The sequence below is a fragment of the Neofelis nebulosa genome, chromosome 5 (genome assembly GCF_028018385.1).
Source record: "Neofelis nebulosa isolate mNeoNeb1 chromosome 5, mNeoNeb1.pri, whole genome shotgun sequence".
Lineage (NCBI taxonomy): Eukaryota > Metazoa > Chordata > Mammalia > Carnivora > Felidae > Neofelis > Neofelis nebulosa.
In genome coordinates, this window is record NC_080786.1 from 159,468,983 (window position 1) to 159,485,275 (window position 16,293).

The 16,293-nt window shown below is 43.5% G+C and overlaps 1 protein-coding gene across 8 annotated transcripts in view; it reads left to right on the forward strand.

The window, feature by feature from the left end:
- Nucleotides 1–15,738, forward strand: part of PRMT2 (protein arginine methyltransferase 2) — a 72,292-nt gene extending 56,554 nt beyond the window's left edge. For all 8 annotated transcript variants that reach the window (XM_058732344.1, XM_058732345.1, XM_058732350.1 and 5 more), the window contains 5 exons: nucleotides 8,538–8,713; nucleotides 11,671–11,800; nucleotides 12,646–12,782; nucleotides 14,147–14,318; nucleotides 15,130–15,738. In XM_058732344.1, the coding sequence (XP_058588327.1) occupies nucleotides 8,538–8,713; nucleotides 11,671–11,800; nucleotides 12,646–12,782; nucleotides 14,147–14,318; nucleotides 15,130–15,162 (648 nt within the window). In that variant the 3' untranslated portion in view covers nucleotides 15,163–15,738. The remainder of the gene's footprint in view (nucleotides 1–8,537; nucleotides 8,714–11,670; nucleotides 11,801–12,645; nucleotides 12,783–14,146; nucleotides 14,319–15,129) is intronic.
- Nucleotides 15,739–16,293: the final 555 nt, after the last annotated feature.

The following is a 16,293-nucleotide window of genomic DNA, read 5'->3' on the forward strand; positions in this document are numbered from 1 at the left end:
TGTTGTATTCTACAACTCTACTGAATTTGTTTATTCTGACAGATTGTGTGTGTGTGTGTGTGTGTGTGTGTGTGTGTGTGTGGAGTCTTTAGGATTTTCTATGTATGTCATCTGCAAATAGAGACAGTTTTACTTCTTTCTTTCTTATTTAGATGCTTTTTATTTCTTTTTCTTGCCGGATTGGTCTGGCTAGGGTTTCCAGTACTGTGTCGAATAAAGTGATGAGAGTGAGTGTCCTTGTTTTTCACTTGATTTTAGAGGAAAGCTTTCTGTTTTTCAGTGTTGAGTATGGTGTTAGCTCTAGGCTTGGCATATGGGTTTTATTATGTCGTGATATATCCTCCCAATACTCAATTTTTTGAATCTTTATCATGGAATGTACTTGAATTTTATAAAATGCTTTTTTGCATGTATTGAGATGCTCGTATAATTTTCATCCTTCATTTTGGTCATGTGGTGTATCACATTTATTGATTTGCTGTGTTGAACCATGTTTGCATCCCAGGAATAAATCCCACTTGATTATGGCATATGATCCTTTTAATGTACTGTTGAATTCAGTTTGCCAATTTTTATTTGAGGATTTTTCCATCTGTGTTCATCAGGGATGTTTGCCTGTAATTTCCTTGTAAATTTTCCTTGTCTGTCTTTGGGTAATGCTGGCCTTGTAAAATGAGTTTGAAAGTGTTCCCTCCTCTTTGATATTTTGGAAGAGTTTGAGATTTGGTGTTGATTCTTTAAATGTTTGGTAGAATTCACCTGTGAAGCCATCTGGTTGTGGACTTTTGTTTGTTGGGAATTTTTCAGTGACTCATTCAGTCTCCTTACTGGTAATTGATTGGTCTGTTCAGATTTTCTTATTTCTTCACGATTCTGTCTTGGTAGGTTGTGTGTTTTTTAGGATTTTAGGTATTCTTCTAGATTGTCCAATTTGTTGGCATATAATTGTTCATAGCAGTCTGTTGTGATCGTTGGTGTTTGTGTGATGTCAGTTGTAATGTCTCTTTCATTTCTGATTTTATGTATTTCACCTCTTTTCTTCGTGAATTGGTGAATCTAGCTGAAGATGTGTTTATCTTCAAAAAAATTAGCTCTCTGTTTCATTGGTCTTTCCTGTGCCTGTGTAGTCTCTATTTCATGTATTTCCACTCTGGTCTTTGTTATTTCCTTCCTTCTACTAACTTTGGGCCAGTTCTTTCTTTACTTCCTTAGGTGCAAAGTTACATTGTTTATTTGAGATCTGTCTTTTCCCTTAATGTAGGCATTTATTTCTATAAACTTTCCTGTTCAACCTGCTTCTGCTGCTCACCATGAGTTTTGTTCTGTTGTGTTTCTGTTTTTGTTTGTCTCAGGATATTATTTGATTTATCTTTTGAATTCTTTCACCCATTGGTTGTTCAGGGATACGTTATTTAATCTCCACATTTTTGTGAATTTTCCCCGTTTCTTCTTGTTTTTGATATCTAGTTTTATACCATTATGGTCATAAAAGATGTTTGATATGATTTCAGTCTTCTTAAATTTATTAAAACTTGTTTTCAGTGTCCTAACTGAAATGTTCCATGTGTACTTGAGAAGAACGTGTGTTCTGCTGCTGTTGGATGGAATGTTGTTTGTATGTTTTATTCGGCCATCTGACCTCACGTGTAGTTTATTTTTTTTTTTTTTTTTTTTTAATTTTTTTTTTCAACGTTTTTTATTTATTTTTGGGACAGAGAGAGACATAGCATGAACGGGGGAGGGGCAGAGAGAGAGGGAGACACAGAATCAGAAACAGGCTCCAGGCTCCGAGCCATCAGCCCAGAGCCTGACGCGGGGCTCGAACTCACGGACCGCGAGATCGTGACCTGGCTGAAGTCGGACGCTTAACCGACTGCGCCACCCAGGCGCCCCCTTCACGTGTAGTTTAAATCTGGTGTTTCCTTATGATTGTTTGTCTGGATGACCTATCCATTGTATATTTGCTTTATGTATTTAGGTGCTCTGCCTTTTGAGGTTTTGATTGGACTTTTTATATGACTCCATTGTCTCTCCTTTCTGAGCATATCGATTACACTTTTTTTTTTTTTAACTTTTTAAGTGGTTGCCCTCTAGTTTGCGATACACAGTTACAACTGATCCAAGTCTACCTTCATGTAACACTATACTACTCTATGGGTAGTGTTCCTTGCAACAAATAATCCTGATTTATTCTTCCTGTCCCTTGTAACATCATTGTCATGCATTTCACGTATATATAAGTAAACATTATACATGAGCATATGTATACTTACATACATAAGCATACATGGTCAAATACTGTGTTGCTATTATTTTGAACAAATTGTTAGATCAATTAAGAAGAAAAAAGTTTTTTTTTAATTTTGTTTAATGTTTATTATTTTGAGAGAGACAGAGACAGAGTGTGAGCAGGGGACGGGCAGAGAGAGAGGGAGACACAGAATCCAAAACAGGCTCCAGGTGCTGACCCGTCATCACAGAGCCTGCCTGACATGGGGCTCAAACTCACAGACCTGAGCGAAGTCAGATACTTACCCGACTGAGCCACCCAGGCTTCCCAAGAAGAAAAATGTTTTAATGTTATCATCACTTGTTCCTTCTTCAGTGCTTTTCTTTATGTAGTTCTAAGTTTCTGATCTATATCATGTCCTTCCTTCTAAATAACTTCTTTTTAACATTTCTTGCACGGCAAGCCTACTGGCAACAAATTCCCTCAGTTTCTATTTATCTGAGAAAGTCTATTTCTCTTTCATTTTTAAAGTAATTCTAGATTGGTGTTTTTTTTTTCTTCAACACTTAAAAAAATTTTTTTAATGTTTATTTATTTTTGATTGTGAGAGAGAGAGAGAGAGAGAGACAGACAGACAGACAGGGTGTGAGTGGGGGGAGGAGCAGAGAGAGAGAGAGACAGAATCTGAAGCAGGCTCCAGGCTCTGAGCTGTCAGCACAGAGCCTGACATGGGGCTCAAATTCATGAACTGCGAAATCATGACCTGAGCTGAAGTCAGATGCTTAACCAACTGAGCCACCCAGGGGCCCCCTCTTTCAACACTTTTAATATTTCACTCCATTCTTCTCTTGGCTGCGTGGTTTCTAAGAAGAAGTCAGATGTAATTTGATCTTTATAACATTGTGGGTAGAGTGGTTTGTTTTGTTTTTTTTTTTCCCTCTGTCATCTTTAAGAATTTTTCTTTATCTTCGAGTTTCTGTAGTTTGACAGTGATATGCCCAGGATACTGTTTGTTTGTTTTTTTTAATTTTTAAAAGTTTTCATTAATTTATTTTGAGAGAGAGTGAGCAAGCATGAGCAAGGGATGGGCAGAGAGAGGGAGAGGGAGAATCCCAGGCAGGCCTTGATCTCGTGAAGTTATGACCTGAGCCAAATCAAGAGTTGAATGCTCAATGGACTGAGCCACCCAGGTACCCCATAGGTATATTGTTTTTAAGCATTTATCCTGCTTAGTGTAATCTGAGTTTCCTGGATCAGTGGGTTGCTATCTGACATTAATTTGAGGACGTTCTCAGTCATTATTGCTTCAAATATTTCTTCTGTTTCTTTCTCTTTCTTCTCCTTCTGGTATTCTCATTTTGTGTATGTTACACCCCTTGTAGTTGTCTTACAGACCTTGGATATTGTGTTCTGTTTTTTTCTTTGTTTGTTTATTTGTTTGTTTGTTTTTTGTCTTCGTTCTCTTCGCTTTTCAGTTTGGGAGGTTCCTGTTCTCATATCTTCAAGCTCAGAGATTCTTTTCTCAGACATGCCGTGTTTCCCACTAAGCCTAACAAAGGCATTCTTCATTTCTGTTACAGTATTTTTTTTTTTTTTTTACTTTGAACATTTCTTGGGTCTCTCTTAAGATTTTGATTTCTCTGTTTACATTGCCCATCTGTTCTGGCATTCTTTCTACTTATCCATTAGAACTCTTAGCATGTTAATCATAGTTGTGTTAAATTCTCAGCCTGATGATGCCAACATCCCTACTGTATCTGAGTCTGCTTCTGATGCTTGTTATGTCTCTTCAAACTGTTGTTTGCCTTGTAATTTTATTTGAATTTTTTTTTTATGTTTATTTATTTTGAGGGAGAGAGACAGGGCACGAGCGGGGGGGGGGGGGGGGTGGGCAGAGAGAGAGGGAGACACAGAATCTAAAGCAGGCTCCAGGCTCTGAGCTGTCAGCACAGAGCCCAATGCAGGAAAACCAAGAGATCATGACCTGAGCTGAAAGCGAATGCTTAACCAGCTGAGCCACCCAGGCGCCCCAACCTTGTAATTTTTTTATTGATAGCCTCTGTGATGTGTTGGGTAAGGGAATAGCTATAAATAGGCCTTTAGTAATGTAGTGAGGTGTGGGGGAAGCAGAATCATTCTGTGGTCCTGTTAGGTCTCAGTCTTTTAGTGAACTTGTGTTTCTAGAGTGTGAACTTCACAAAATTTCTCAATTTCTTTTCTGACTTTTGGGTGGGACACGATGGCTAGAGGGGTCTGGAGTTGAATATTGCCCTTTTCCCAGCTCAGTTAGGCTAGGCTCTGATTAGCTGGTTTCTCCAGAGAGCAGATCCTGTTAAGAAGAACAGAATACTCTGGCATGTTTCAAAATGGTTTTTTTCCCTCTGCTCTGTCAGAAGCATGAGGGGATTTTTCTCTGGTTGCTGTGGAACCTGGTGGAGGTCCAGGAGGGAAAACTCACTAACATGTGGGGGTCCCCCTTATGACGTAGCCCACCTGGAGTTTGTAACACTCAGAGTTGTCTACACTGAGCCTCCAGCAATTCATCGTTGTTGTTCGTGTTGTTCCAGGAGTTAGGGTTCTGCTCCAGTAATTTGTGATTTTCTGTGTAAGCTTGTTGATTACTCTGATTTTGGAGGGAGCAGATTGCTCTGTGACCTAATATCTCATACATATCTAAGAAGAATTGTGGATTTTTCATTTGCTTTTTACTTGTTAGGGCAGAATGGCAGCTTCTAAGCTTCTTATATGCTGTGCTGGAAAATTCAGCTTGAGTTCATAATTAAATTCTCAACAAACTTGGAATAGAAAGGAATTTACTCAACCCGATAAAGGGCATCTATAAAAACAAAAAAAAAAAAAAAAAACAAACACCTATAGCTGCCTAATGGTGAGAGAATCAGTGCCTTCCTCCTAAGAGGAGGAAGAGGTAGGATGGCTACTCTGCAATTCCTATTCAACACTGTGCTGGCAATCCTAACCAGTGCAAAAATGAAAGAAGAAATAAAAGGCACACAGATTTAAAACAAAGAAATAAACCATCCCTGTTTCCAGACCACATGATTGTTTTTGTAGAAAGTCCCAAAGAATCTCCCCCCAAATTTCTTTGAACTGAAAGGCAAATTAAGATCACAGAGTGATCAAAGTGAACATACAAAAGCCAGTTTTAGTTTTTTAATTTATTTTTTGAAGGCAGTCATATTTTTGTGTGCTAACAATGTACAATAGCATTTACAAAGCCCCCAAAACATGAAATACTTAGGTAACAAAACATGTCCAAGTTTTGTATGTGAAGAACTAGAAGATGCTGATGAATGAAGTCACAGAAAACCCAAATAAATGGAAAGGCAAGGTGCTCATGGACTGGAAGACAACATAGTAAAGATACCTCTTCTCAAACTGATCTGTAGATTTAATATAATTCCAATCAAAGTCTAAGCAGGATTTCTTTTGTGGATATGACCAGCTCATTGTAAAATTTTTGTGAAAAGTAAAGAAAATAGAATAGTGGATACAGTTTTTAAAAGAAGAATAAAATTGGAAGATTTACATACCTGATTTTAAGACTTGGCATAAAGCTATAGTAGTCAAGACAGTTTGGTATTGCTAGAAGGATAGATACATAAGTCAATGGAACAAAATAGAGAAATAGATTCCTAAAAATACAGTCAGTTGATTTTTTTTTTTTAATTTTTTTTTTCAACGTTTTTTATTTATTTTTGGGACAGAGAGAGACAGAGCATGAACGGGGGAGGGGCAGAGAGAGAGGGAGACACAGAATCGGAAACAGGCTCCAGGCTCTGAGCCATCGGCCCAGAGCCCGACGCGAGGCTCGAACTCACGGACCGCGAGATCGTGACCTGGCTGAAGTCAGAGGCCCAACCGACTGCGCCACCCAGGCGCCCCCAGTCAGTTGATTTTTAACAGGGGAGCGAAATCAATTTAGTGAAGAAAAGATATAGTCTTTCCAACAGAAGATATTGGCATAGTTGGCCATCCATATGCCAAAAAAAAAAGAAAGAAAGAAAGAAAGAAGGGAAAAAAAGAAATTCAAGGCTTATACCTTCTACCAAAAATGAAGTCAAAATTGATTCTAGATCTAATTGCATAGACTAAAACTGTAAACTTTCAGAAGAAATCTTGGGAGAAAATCTTCATGGGTTAGGCAAAGAGTTTTTAGTTGATTCTTAAAGCATGATCCATTAAGAAAAAAATTGATATACCAGACTTCATCAAAATTAAAGGTGTCTATGTTAAGAAAGTGTTAAAAGACAGTGTTAAAGATATAGTAAGATTAGGAGAAAATATTTGCAAATCACATATCTAATGTGTATTCTGAATATACAAAGTATATATACAAAATATACACATTCTAATGTGCATCCTGAATATCCTCAAAATTCAACAGGAAGAAGGTCAACAACCTAGTTGAAAAATGGGCAAAGGACTCGAGCAGATACTTTACCAACGTGGGTATATGGATGAGAAATAAGCATGTGAAAAGACATTAAACCTTGTTAGCCATCAGGGAAATATAAACTGAAACCATAATGAGGTAACCCTACACACCTGTTGAAATGGCTAAACTTTTAAACAATAATACCAGGTGCTATGGAGTGACTAAAACTCATAGGAATCACACAGCCGCCCTAGAAGACGGTTTGGCAGTTTCTTATAAAGTTATAGGTACACTTACCATATGACCCAGCACTTGTACGTCTTGGTATTTACACTGGAGAAGCACAAGCTGTGTTTACACGGAAACCTGTATGTGAATGATCGTACTGGCTCTAATTACAATTGCCAAAAAGCTGGAAACAACCTAAGTGTTCTTCAACAGGTGGTTAGATAAACAGCTGTCTACATTCGCACAATGGGGTCCTACTGGGCAGTAAAGAATGAACTATTGTGGGGCGCTTGGGTGGTTCAGTTGGTTAAACATCTGACCCTTGACTTTGGCTCAGGTCATGATCTGGCAGTTTGTGAGATCGAGTTCTGTGTTGGGCTCTGAACTGGGCGTGGAGCCTGCTTGGGATTCTCTCTCTCTCTCTCTCTCTCTCTCTCCCTCCCTCCCTCTCTCTCTCCCTCCCCCCCCCACTTATACGTGCATGTTCTCCCTTTCTCTCTCAAAATAAATAAACCTAAGAGAATGAACTATTGATGCACAAATGGATAAACCCCAGAGACATTATACTGGCGTAATTAAAGTTATATGGAGTAATTAAAACAGTGTGGTATTAGAATAAGAAAAGACAGATGAACAGAACAGGATAGAAGGCACAGAAGAGAACCTTTTAGCATATGAAAAAGTTGATATTACGAGTGAAAGAAGCCAGTCTCAAAAGATTATGTACTGTATGATAACATTTGTATGTCTTTCTCAGAAAGACAAAACCACAGGGATAGAGGCCAGTTAGTGGTTTCCAAAGGTTGGAGGTAGTGGGAGGAGGTGACCACGGAGGATATCATGAGGAGTGTTTTGGGGTAATGGGGTTGTTCTGTATCCTGATTGTGGCTGTGGTTACACAGATCCATACAAGTGTTAAAATTTATGGAGTAACTGATTTACTATTGGTAATTTTTAAAAATACAATTAAAAATGATCTGTATATAATTTTCACACGTGTGCATGTATGTGTATGTGAGGAGAAGGCCTTGAGCATAAACCACCAGGCAAACATTGGTTCCTTTTGGGCGCTGGGTTTACTCATGACTTTTATTTTTGTTTGTGCTTTTCTGAATTTTCTAAATTTTTCCATACTGAACATACTATTGCTTCTATAATAATAATGCCTGAAGTTACTTAAATAAAACAAAACCCTTCTGGGGCTTCCCTTCAGCTGCAGGATGATGTGCCCCTGGCCTGTGCCCCACTCTTTGGTTCAGACACAAAGGCTGGCCTCTTGGGGCTTTAGCGGCCCCTGTTCTCTGTCACAGGCGTCACATGCCACCTGTCCGGGTGCATCCTCAGGGATCCGTGGCACTCCTCCTTTAATGTTCCATGTTTTTAAGAAGTGATTTCAGTCAACTTCCAAGGTTATGAAAATTCTGAGAATCCTCCAGACCAAATTTATACGGGTTGACAGTTAAAACTCTGTAATACCGAGGGAGATGGCGAGAGTGAAGATCTTTCCTGTCGGTGGGGCCCAGTTCTGAATTCATTCTAAAGTGAACCGGTGTCACTCCACCCCAGGCTGTGGTGGGAATCTGTGATGTCACTGGTGTGGGTCCAAGATAAATCCTCCCAGACTATGCATCACAGACACAGGCCTCGGTCACCATGTCCCCCGTGTGTCTCCCTGCTGTGCAGTTTGAGTTCATGATTGAGTCGATCCTGTACGCCCGGGACGTGTGGCTGAAGGAGGACGGGGTCATCTGGCCGACCACGGCCGCACTGCACCTGGTGCCCTGCAGCGCCGACAGAGACTACCGCAGCAAGGTCCTCTTCTGGGACAACGCCTACGAGTTCAACCTCAGTGCTCTCAAGTGAGTGTGTGCTGCTGGGAGCGCAGACGTATTCCGGGGCCTCCTGGCTGTGCGAGCTGCGGGCTTCCTAAGACCGCATAACTCGTTGGTGGTAGAGCATGCCATGAGACTGATCTGAATTCACTCACATGCCTTGGAATTTTGCACGTGTCTTTCAGGCCTTTAAACTGGTAGCAGATGTGATGGGAATTGAAATGTCTTTTGCCATCTAAGTTCTCAAATGTAATGGGAAAAACATGGTCATGTTTAAAACCAAGGCCCTTTATAAATATGTGGGCCGTTAGCATACAAATAGATCTTCCTACTACGAGCTGTAAACTTTTAAGGGATCAGAAAATTTATTATGAAGTCATTCCTGACAGTTTGCAAAGGAAACGATGCTGCAGAATAGTTGATTTCCTAATTTTATATTATGGATGCACTTGTATAGTTGAGCATGAGGTTTAACTATAAAATGATTTCCTGATAGGTCCTTCACGTTTTAAATGTTGCCTCTTCTAAGAAGGATGGTGACAGAACGTGGCTGCTTCCCCTTCTGAGTGTGCCGTGGGAGTTAGGAGAAACCAGCAGCAGCCCTGGAAGTTAGGTTGGGGGGCCCACTTGTCAGAAACTGCAGGAAATTTAGCTTATGCGGTGAGTGCCAGGTGAGCCCGGACACCTGCTTGATGCCTACTTGGGCAGTTGACAGCAAGATGGTGGCCTTGGGCATTTTTGGTTTTTGTTAATTCAAAAAAAGAAAGGATAATGCAAGGGTAAGAAGTCTGCCCCAGTTAACATGTTGAATCATTGTACTCTCAACCCAAATCCCCAAGGGGATGGAGAGGAAATGTCCCCAGCAGAGCCGTTCTGTAGTTCATCTAGGGAGAAGTGGGTAGGAAGGGCCGGGGAGAATTAAAATAGAGCCGTGAAGAGCTGCCAGATATTAACATCTAAGCTACAGAGACAGGCGTGAGGGCAGGGTACTCCTGAGACCAGAAAAGACAGAGCAATGGACCAGGATGGACACACACACAACATGTGGGGAAAGTTGGGGTGTGAGGGGCAGAGGTGGCAAAGTGTCCTGGGACCATAGATGAGCCCCTTGAAACTTCTTTTCTCCTCATACCATACACTGAAATTTAATTCCGCATGGATTTAAGAGTTTTGTGGTAAAACATCTGCATCAGCTGTAGGAATCCGTGGGTCCCTATGTGTCAGGTCTTAGAAAGTCAACAGGAACAAGGAGGCACTGGACATCATTCTATAAAAATTGACAGCATCTGTATATCATCAGCATAAATACAATTTAAAAAGGCAGTGACTACTTAGAGAAAGTTACTAGCTGACAGATCCTAGAGTCATTTAGGAAAGATGAGTATCCAGTGAAATTATAGTCAAGTCATGGAAATACGCAAGTCACAAAAACCAAATAAAAATTACTGATAAATATTTGAAAAAAATTGCAGGATCATTAGTGGTTAAAATGCAGATTAAAATGAAATGCCATTTTTGCCTACCAGATGAGCAAAGACTGAATTAAAACAGCAGTTCTTGCTGCCTGAGCTGCAGGTGTGATGGCGGGGAGACGAGGCCGTGTGGCCAGAGCTGTGGGTGTGGCTGGCATCCACCCCCATCACCCTCTGCCCCAGGGCCACGGCACGCTGCTGTGCACACAGTGTGGGAAACAGGCACTTATCTGTAAGAATGCGGTTAAATTGCTACGTATCCATCAGATGGATGAATAGATGGTAAAACTGGTGGGACGCAAACCATGTGTATAAATAAAATGGCTTCTGCTTTGCATAAGAACATGTATAAGTGTATCTCTGGGGGAGAAAATGACTAAATAGATCAAGGTACCAAGGCACAGTTTTCAAGTTCTACAGATTCAAGTTTCTTCTTTAAAAAAATTTTTTTTATGTTTATTTACTTTTGAGAGACACAGAGCACAAGTCGGGGAGGGACAGAGAAAGAGAGAGGGAGACACAGAATCTGAAGCAGGCTCCAGGCTCTGAGCTGTCAGCACAAAGCCTGATGCGGGGCTCGAACCCATGAACCTTAAGACCATGACCTGATCTGAAATTGTATGCTTAACCAACTGAGCCACTCAGGTGCCCCTCACATTTTTTCTTTATACTTTTCTATGTGTTCCCAATTCATTATAAATGCATAACTATTTTATCATCAGAAAAATATTAAAAATATGTACATATTGTGGAATCTTTATTAAAATGTTTACCTTTATTTGCTATTTCAGAAGTCACTGCTGCACTTAAGTTTTGAAACATTTCCGTGGTACATAGTAGGTTACTTTGGGCAAGTCTGGCAGTCAGCCAGTGGAGTGGGTGGGCTGTTGGGCGACAAGAAGATGACCCTGCAGGAGGCCCAGCGCTTGTGTCTTGTTTAACTGACGCAGCACAAGCCCTTCTCCAGGGGGCACCTGCAGGCCTTTATTGCAGAGTGACCTAGAACAGGAATATCTGTTTTATTTGCTGTGGGATATCTTACTATCCTGTACTCACCCTTCTTATGCTGTGAGATGAAGTGCCTGCGTGAGGAGGTGAAGTCAGGTGAGTGACGGAGGCCTTGTGAGGTAGCGTCAGGCTCCTGCTGACCTTCTGTCGACCTGTCAGGAGTCGGCGGGGGGGGGGGGGGTCACCTCTTGGACTGCGGTCACCAAAACCACAACTGCACAGAGCAGACTGGGTCAGGGCCCTGCTTTGTGTGCTAGAGGTTGGTTTCCACGTGTGCAGACCCCATGAATAGGATGTAGGCGGGAAGTGCTCACGTTGCTTGCACACTTGCCGGTCCATCTGCAGGGACTCCCAGCCCTGCCTCAGTGCCCTCGCCGCAGGTGGTGGCTTGGAATTCCTGCTGATGCTGAAGAGAAAAAGCGAGAACCGTTGTCATGAATGTGTGTGTCAAAGCCTGAGATGCTGGTACCCGACTCTGAGCGGTTCCTTTGACTTTTTCCCTAGATCTTTAGCAATTAAGGAGTTTTTTTCGAAGCCCAAGTATAACCACATTTTGAAACCAGAAGACTGTCTCTCTGAACCGTGCACAATATTACAGTTGGACATGAGAACTGTGCAGATTGCGGACCTAGAGGTGAGAGATGAGTCTTCCCTCTCACCTTATGTAGGCGATGCACACACCCCAGAACTTGCTGTGCAGATAAATGAATTCATGAACTTTGCCTTTGATTTTTCCAGTCTCTTTTCTTTACGTTCTGATTTTGTATTTTATATTTTTATATTATTTTCTTTATAGTTAACCTCTTTAACATCATGAGCTATCTTTATATTCACATACAATATTTTCAGTATCTTCAGATTCTAATTTTATCCAATTTTATCATGGACTTTGAATTTAAATTTTTTTCTAAGTTTTTTTAGCTACTGTTGATGACAAAATTCTTCATACTTTCACTTATCCTGTGTTGCCACAGGGTGGCATTTGTGGATTCAGGATGTCTCGTTTTAAGGGTGCACTCTGACGTGCGGGAGCTCAGATGGGCCAAACAATGTGGGGACTGAACTGTTGAGTCTGCAGTTAGTTTTGCAGTATAGAGACTCAGCCTGGAACTTTCTATCTATGCAAAGAATTGAGAAGAAAAAGTATTGCACTCAAATTTGGGGGCAGAAAATTAGGGACGTGAGGCCCAAATTGCTTGAAACCTTTTGTGATTACCTGCAGCACTTGAATTTATGATGCAAGTTTTAATCCTTTCCTGAGGAGGAAATTTTATGTGGTTTTTGATATGTTCAGCCAAACTAGCAAGTTACAGATTCAGAATGGCTGAAACGGGTGGTAGGGCTGCCTACCGCGCAGTGCAGTGTTGTGGGATTCGTGAAGTGAGTTGCTAATTCTTGCTCACACAGAGAGAGCCCTTGTGGCGTGGTGTCACATGCTTACCGAACCATGTCCCTCTTTTATCGTTTGCTCGAACACAGACAATGAAAGGCGAGCTGCGCTTTGAGATCAGGAAAGCCGGCACGCTGCATGGATTTACAGCCTGGTTCAGTGTTCGGTTTCAGAGCCTGGAGGAGGACGAGCCACAGCTGATGCTGAGCACAGGCCCGTTCCACCCGTGAGTGTGCACCTCCCGTGGGGAGCGCCACAGCCCTTGGAAGAGCTGGGGCGGTTCACCTGCCTTCAGGTTGTCGGTATGACAACCACATGGCAGAGTCACGGATTTAGAGATCTGTCAATACTGGGTTGTTGACCTGGACTCTCTCCAGACCAGGCTACCCCAGGCGTGGAGCACGGTGTGCACGCGGTGGGCAAGTCAGGGCTGTGCCCCACCTGCCCCTGCACTGGGCTCCCTAGGCTGCCCTCTGACCCCTGCATGAAGAGGAGGAGCAGACTTCGTCTTCCTCAGTGGCTCTGGACGCTGCTTCTGCTTTCCGTGGTCTAACACAAACACGGTCAACAGAATTCTAGGGGCTTTTGACTCAGACTCTTGGGGAAGGTCAGTGTTTCTTGAGGAAAATTTTGTGTGCGGTAATGATGCACACTTGCTTGTGCGTCCTGGGAAGCTGATGTCGTCTGCTTCAGTGCTGGACACAGCGGCCCCCGTGGAAATGCTGCCTTCAACTGGGGCCTTTGTAGCCCTGTTCAGTAACTGCCCTGGACCAGGGGTTAGATGCTGGCTGTGGCAGTGCGCCTAGAGGGACCCTAGCTGTCCTTCTGTAACATGGGAGCAGGGCTGAGGAGCTGTTTGGCCAGAGTGTCCTGTGGAGGTCCAGGGCTCCGTCAGCTTTCCTTCTAGATCCTACTGGCACAGATGAGAGTAGGAACACTAAAAACCCAGTGGACGGTCGTGTGCCTGGGCAGTCTTCCACTGGCGTGTCCGTACACAGCTAGTGTGGGGCAGGCAGGGCGCAGAGCCTGGGACGTCCGCTCTCTGAAGCCCAGGGAGAGACCCTCACGGTGGTTGAGGCAGGAGGGAGCAGGACCTCCCTGAGTGTGACCGTGGGGCGCAGGCCCAGCGTCTGGCAGAGGCCACAGTGCGCAGTGGAGCCATGCTGTCAGAGCCGGTAGAAAGTGACGAGCTCGGGAGTGTGACCATTTCCCCCAAGTGTTACAGTTGCCATGCTCCCCTTCAGCCTGACTCACAGGAATGACAACTTATTTAGGCTGCAGACTAGACCTCGGGCCCTGGCAGCTTAGAGACCGAGCAAAGGGCTCTGGGTGGATGCCTACTGTGCCAGGGTGCAAGGGGCCAGGTACCCTCTGCCTGGCCACCCGTGTGTCCTTGGGGCCACCAGGGCAAGCCTCCTTCACCCTTCTGGAATCTGGGCAGCATCCAGAAGCTGGATCCTGGCTGGGTTGTAACTCAATCCTGGCAGCCCATAAAGGCCGTCTGGATCGTGGAGTCGGGGGATGTCTGTCCTGCGGTAAGCCTGAAAAACCAGGCTCCAGAGAGGTGACCCTACATCCTGTGTCTTGCAGCACCACCCACTGGAAGCAGGTGCTGTTTATGATGGATGAGCCTGTTTCTGTCCTCATGGGAGATGTGGTCACTGGCTCAGTTGTGTTGCAGAGAAACCCCGTGTGGAGGAGGCACATGTCCGTGGCGCTGAGCTGGTCTGTCACTTCCACACAGGACCCCACATCACAGAAAGTAAGATATTTAGCTGTAAAATCAGGTGCTAGGGTGCTGGTCCTGGGAGACGGGTCTGTGGTGATCACAGTGGCCAGACCACATGGCCTTGTCTGTCTGTGTCACTTTTCTAACCTTCCTGAGGGGAAGTGGATGCTGTTATTTGCACAACAGGAAACAGAGGTGCAAGAAGGCGAGTCTGTGGGGGCCGAGGCCCAGCCCAGGCTAGGGCCACCCCTTCCTGTGTCCAGGAGGCCCCGGTGGAGAAACAGGGCTGGGGACCGACCCTCTGCGGGGGCCTTCAGGTGGTGGGTGATGTAGGTGTGTGGTGTGAGTCACCTTCCGACCCTGGCAGCAGTTTGAGGCCTGAGGAGCCGTCCTTCCCACAGTGAAACGGTGAGGCCTGGCGGGGCCTTTGGCATCATGTCTCACAGAGGCTGCTGAGCAAAGGATTCTCTTCTCAGACTCAGGGTTAATGTAGGACAGAAAAGAAAATCAAGTGGCTTCTCTTTATGTGTTAATACCTGTTTTATGCTTTGTTTTATGATAACTTTTCAAATTTAACTTATTTTTTAAATTTACATCCAAGTTAGTTAGCATATTAGTACAACAACGAATTCGGGAGTAGATTCCTTAATGCCCCTTCCCCATTTAGCCCATACCCCCCTCCGTTTTATGATAATTTTATGTTAAAATTTTAACGTTTGTCATTAAAAAAAAAATTGTCTCTGAATGTCATTCTTTTGTACAATATTAAATTACTTTTAGGAAATCCTGCATGTTAATCAGACTAAAGTGATTTATTATTTGATTGATTTGTTTTCTTTTTCAGGTTGGAGAAAAAGTCTTTCCCATCTGGAGATGACAGTTGAAGTTCTGTGGGAAGCAGCGTGCAGATAGTGCAGGAATGAGCCTGAGTGAATGAAGATGTCCTTGGATGCGAGCACATGTTCTTGCGAAAGCCGTGAGCTCTGTCGGCCTGACAGGGGTACCCCCCGGAGCTGTGGGCTTAGTCTGTCCGTGGGGTCCTTCACAGACGGCTGTGCTTGGGCTCGGCGGGAACTCCCTCACCACTGTCACTGCCCGTGTCTGTCCTCTAGAAGTAGGCTGTGTTTCCAGGTGTCCACAGTGCTGGCTTGTGGGTAAGTTGGTGGCACAGTGTCCCTAAGCTAGGTCTAGTTCACAACTCGTAGGACACACACACACATCAACCTTGTACGCCTGTGAAAGTGTTCACGCATCATGTGTTCATGGTGTCTTTGCTGCCCTGGTTCCTCCCTCACCATGCGGAATGTGGGACTGCACAGAGCCGTGCAGGACCTGCCGGTGGCCATGCATGTGACGGGACTCTGCATGGATAGTACAGTTGTAGAGATGTCTTCCAAATAAATTATGTGTTGGCACATAGCACGTGCTCAATAAATATTTTTAAATAAATGAATGTTGGCGTGTGTCCTGTTTCTGTGTACACATGTTCCTTTTACAAGCATGGGATCATGCTATATGCATTGCTTTGTAACTTTTCTCATCTAATATGAAGAAACTTCCATGCCTGTAGGTATGTGTCTACATTTTTGTGTGTGTATTGTTTTGAATTTTAATTAGCTTTTTATTGAACTATAAAATATATACCCCAAACTGCATAGGTCACATGTGTACAGATGGGTGAAATTTCTTTCTTTTCTTAAGTTTATGTATTTACTTTTGAGAGAGAGAGAGCGAGAGAGCGAGCGAGCGCATGAGCAGGGGAGGGGCAGAGAGAAGGGGGAGAGAGAGAATCCCAGTGAGGCTCTGCACCCTCAGCTTGGAGCCAGACATGGAGCTTGAACCCACAAATTCTGAAATCCTGACCTGAGCCAAAATCAGGAGTCAGAGTCTCAACTGACTGAACCACCCAGGTGCCCTGAGATGGGTGAAATTGCACAGAGTGGACATCCATGTAACTCGCACTCACTCCAAGACACTTCAACCCACTAGGGACCTAAGTGCCCCTTCC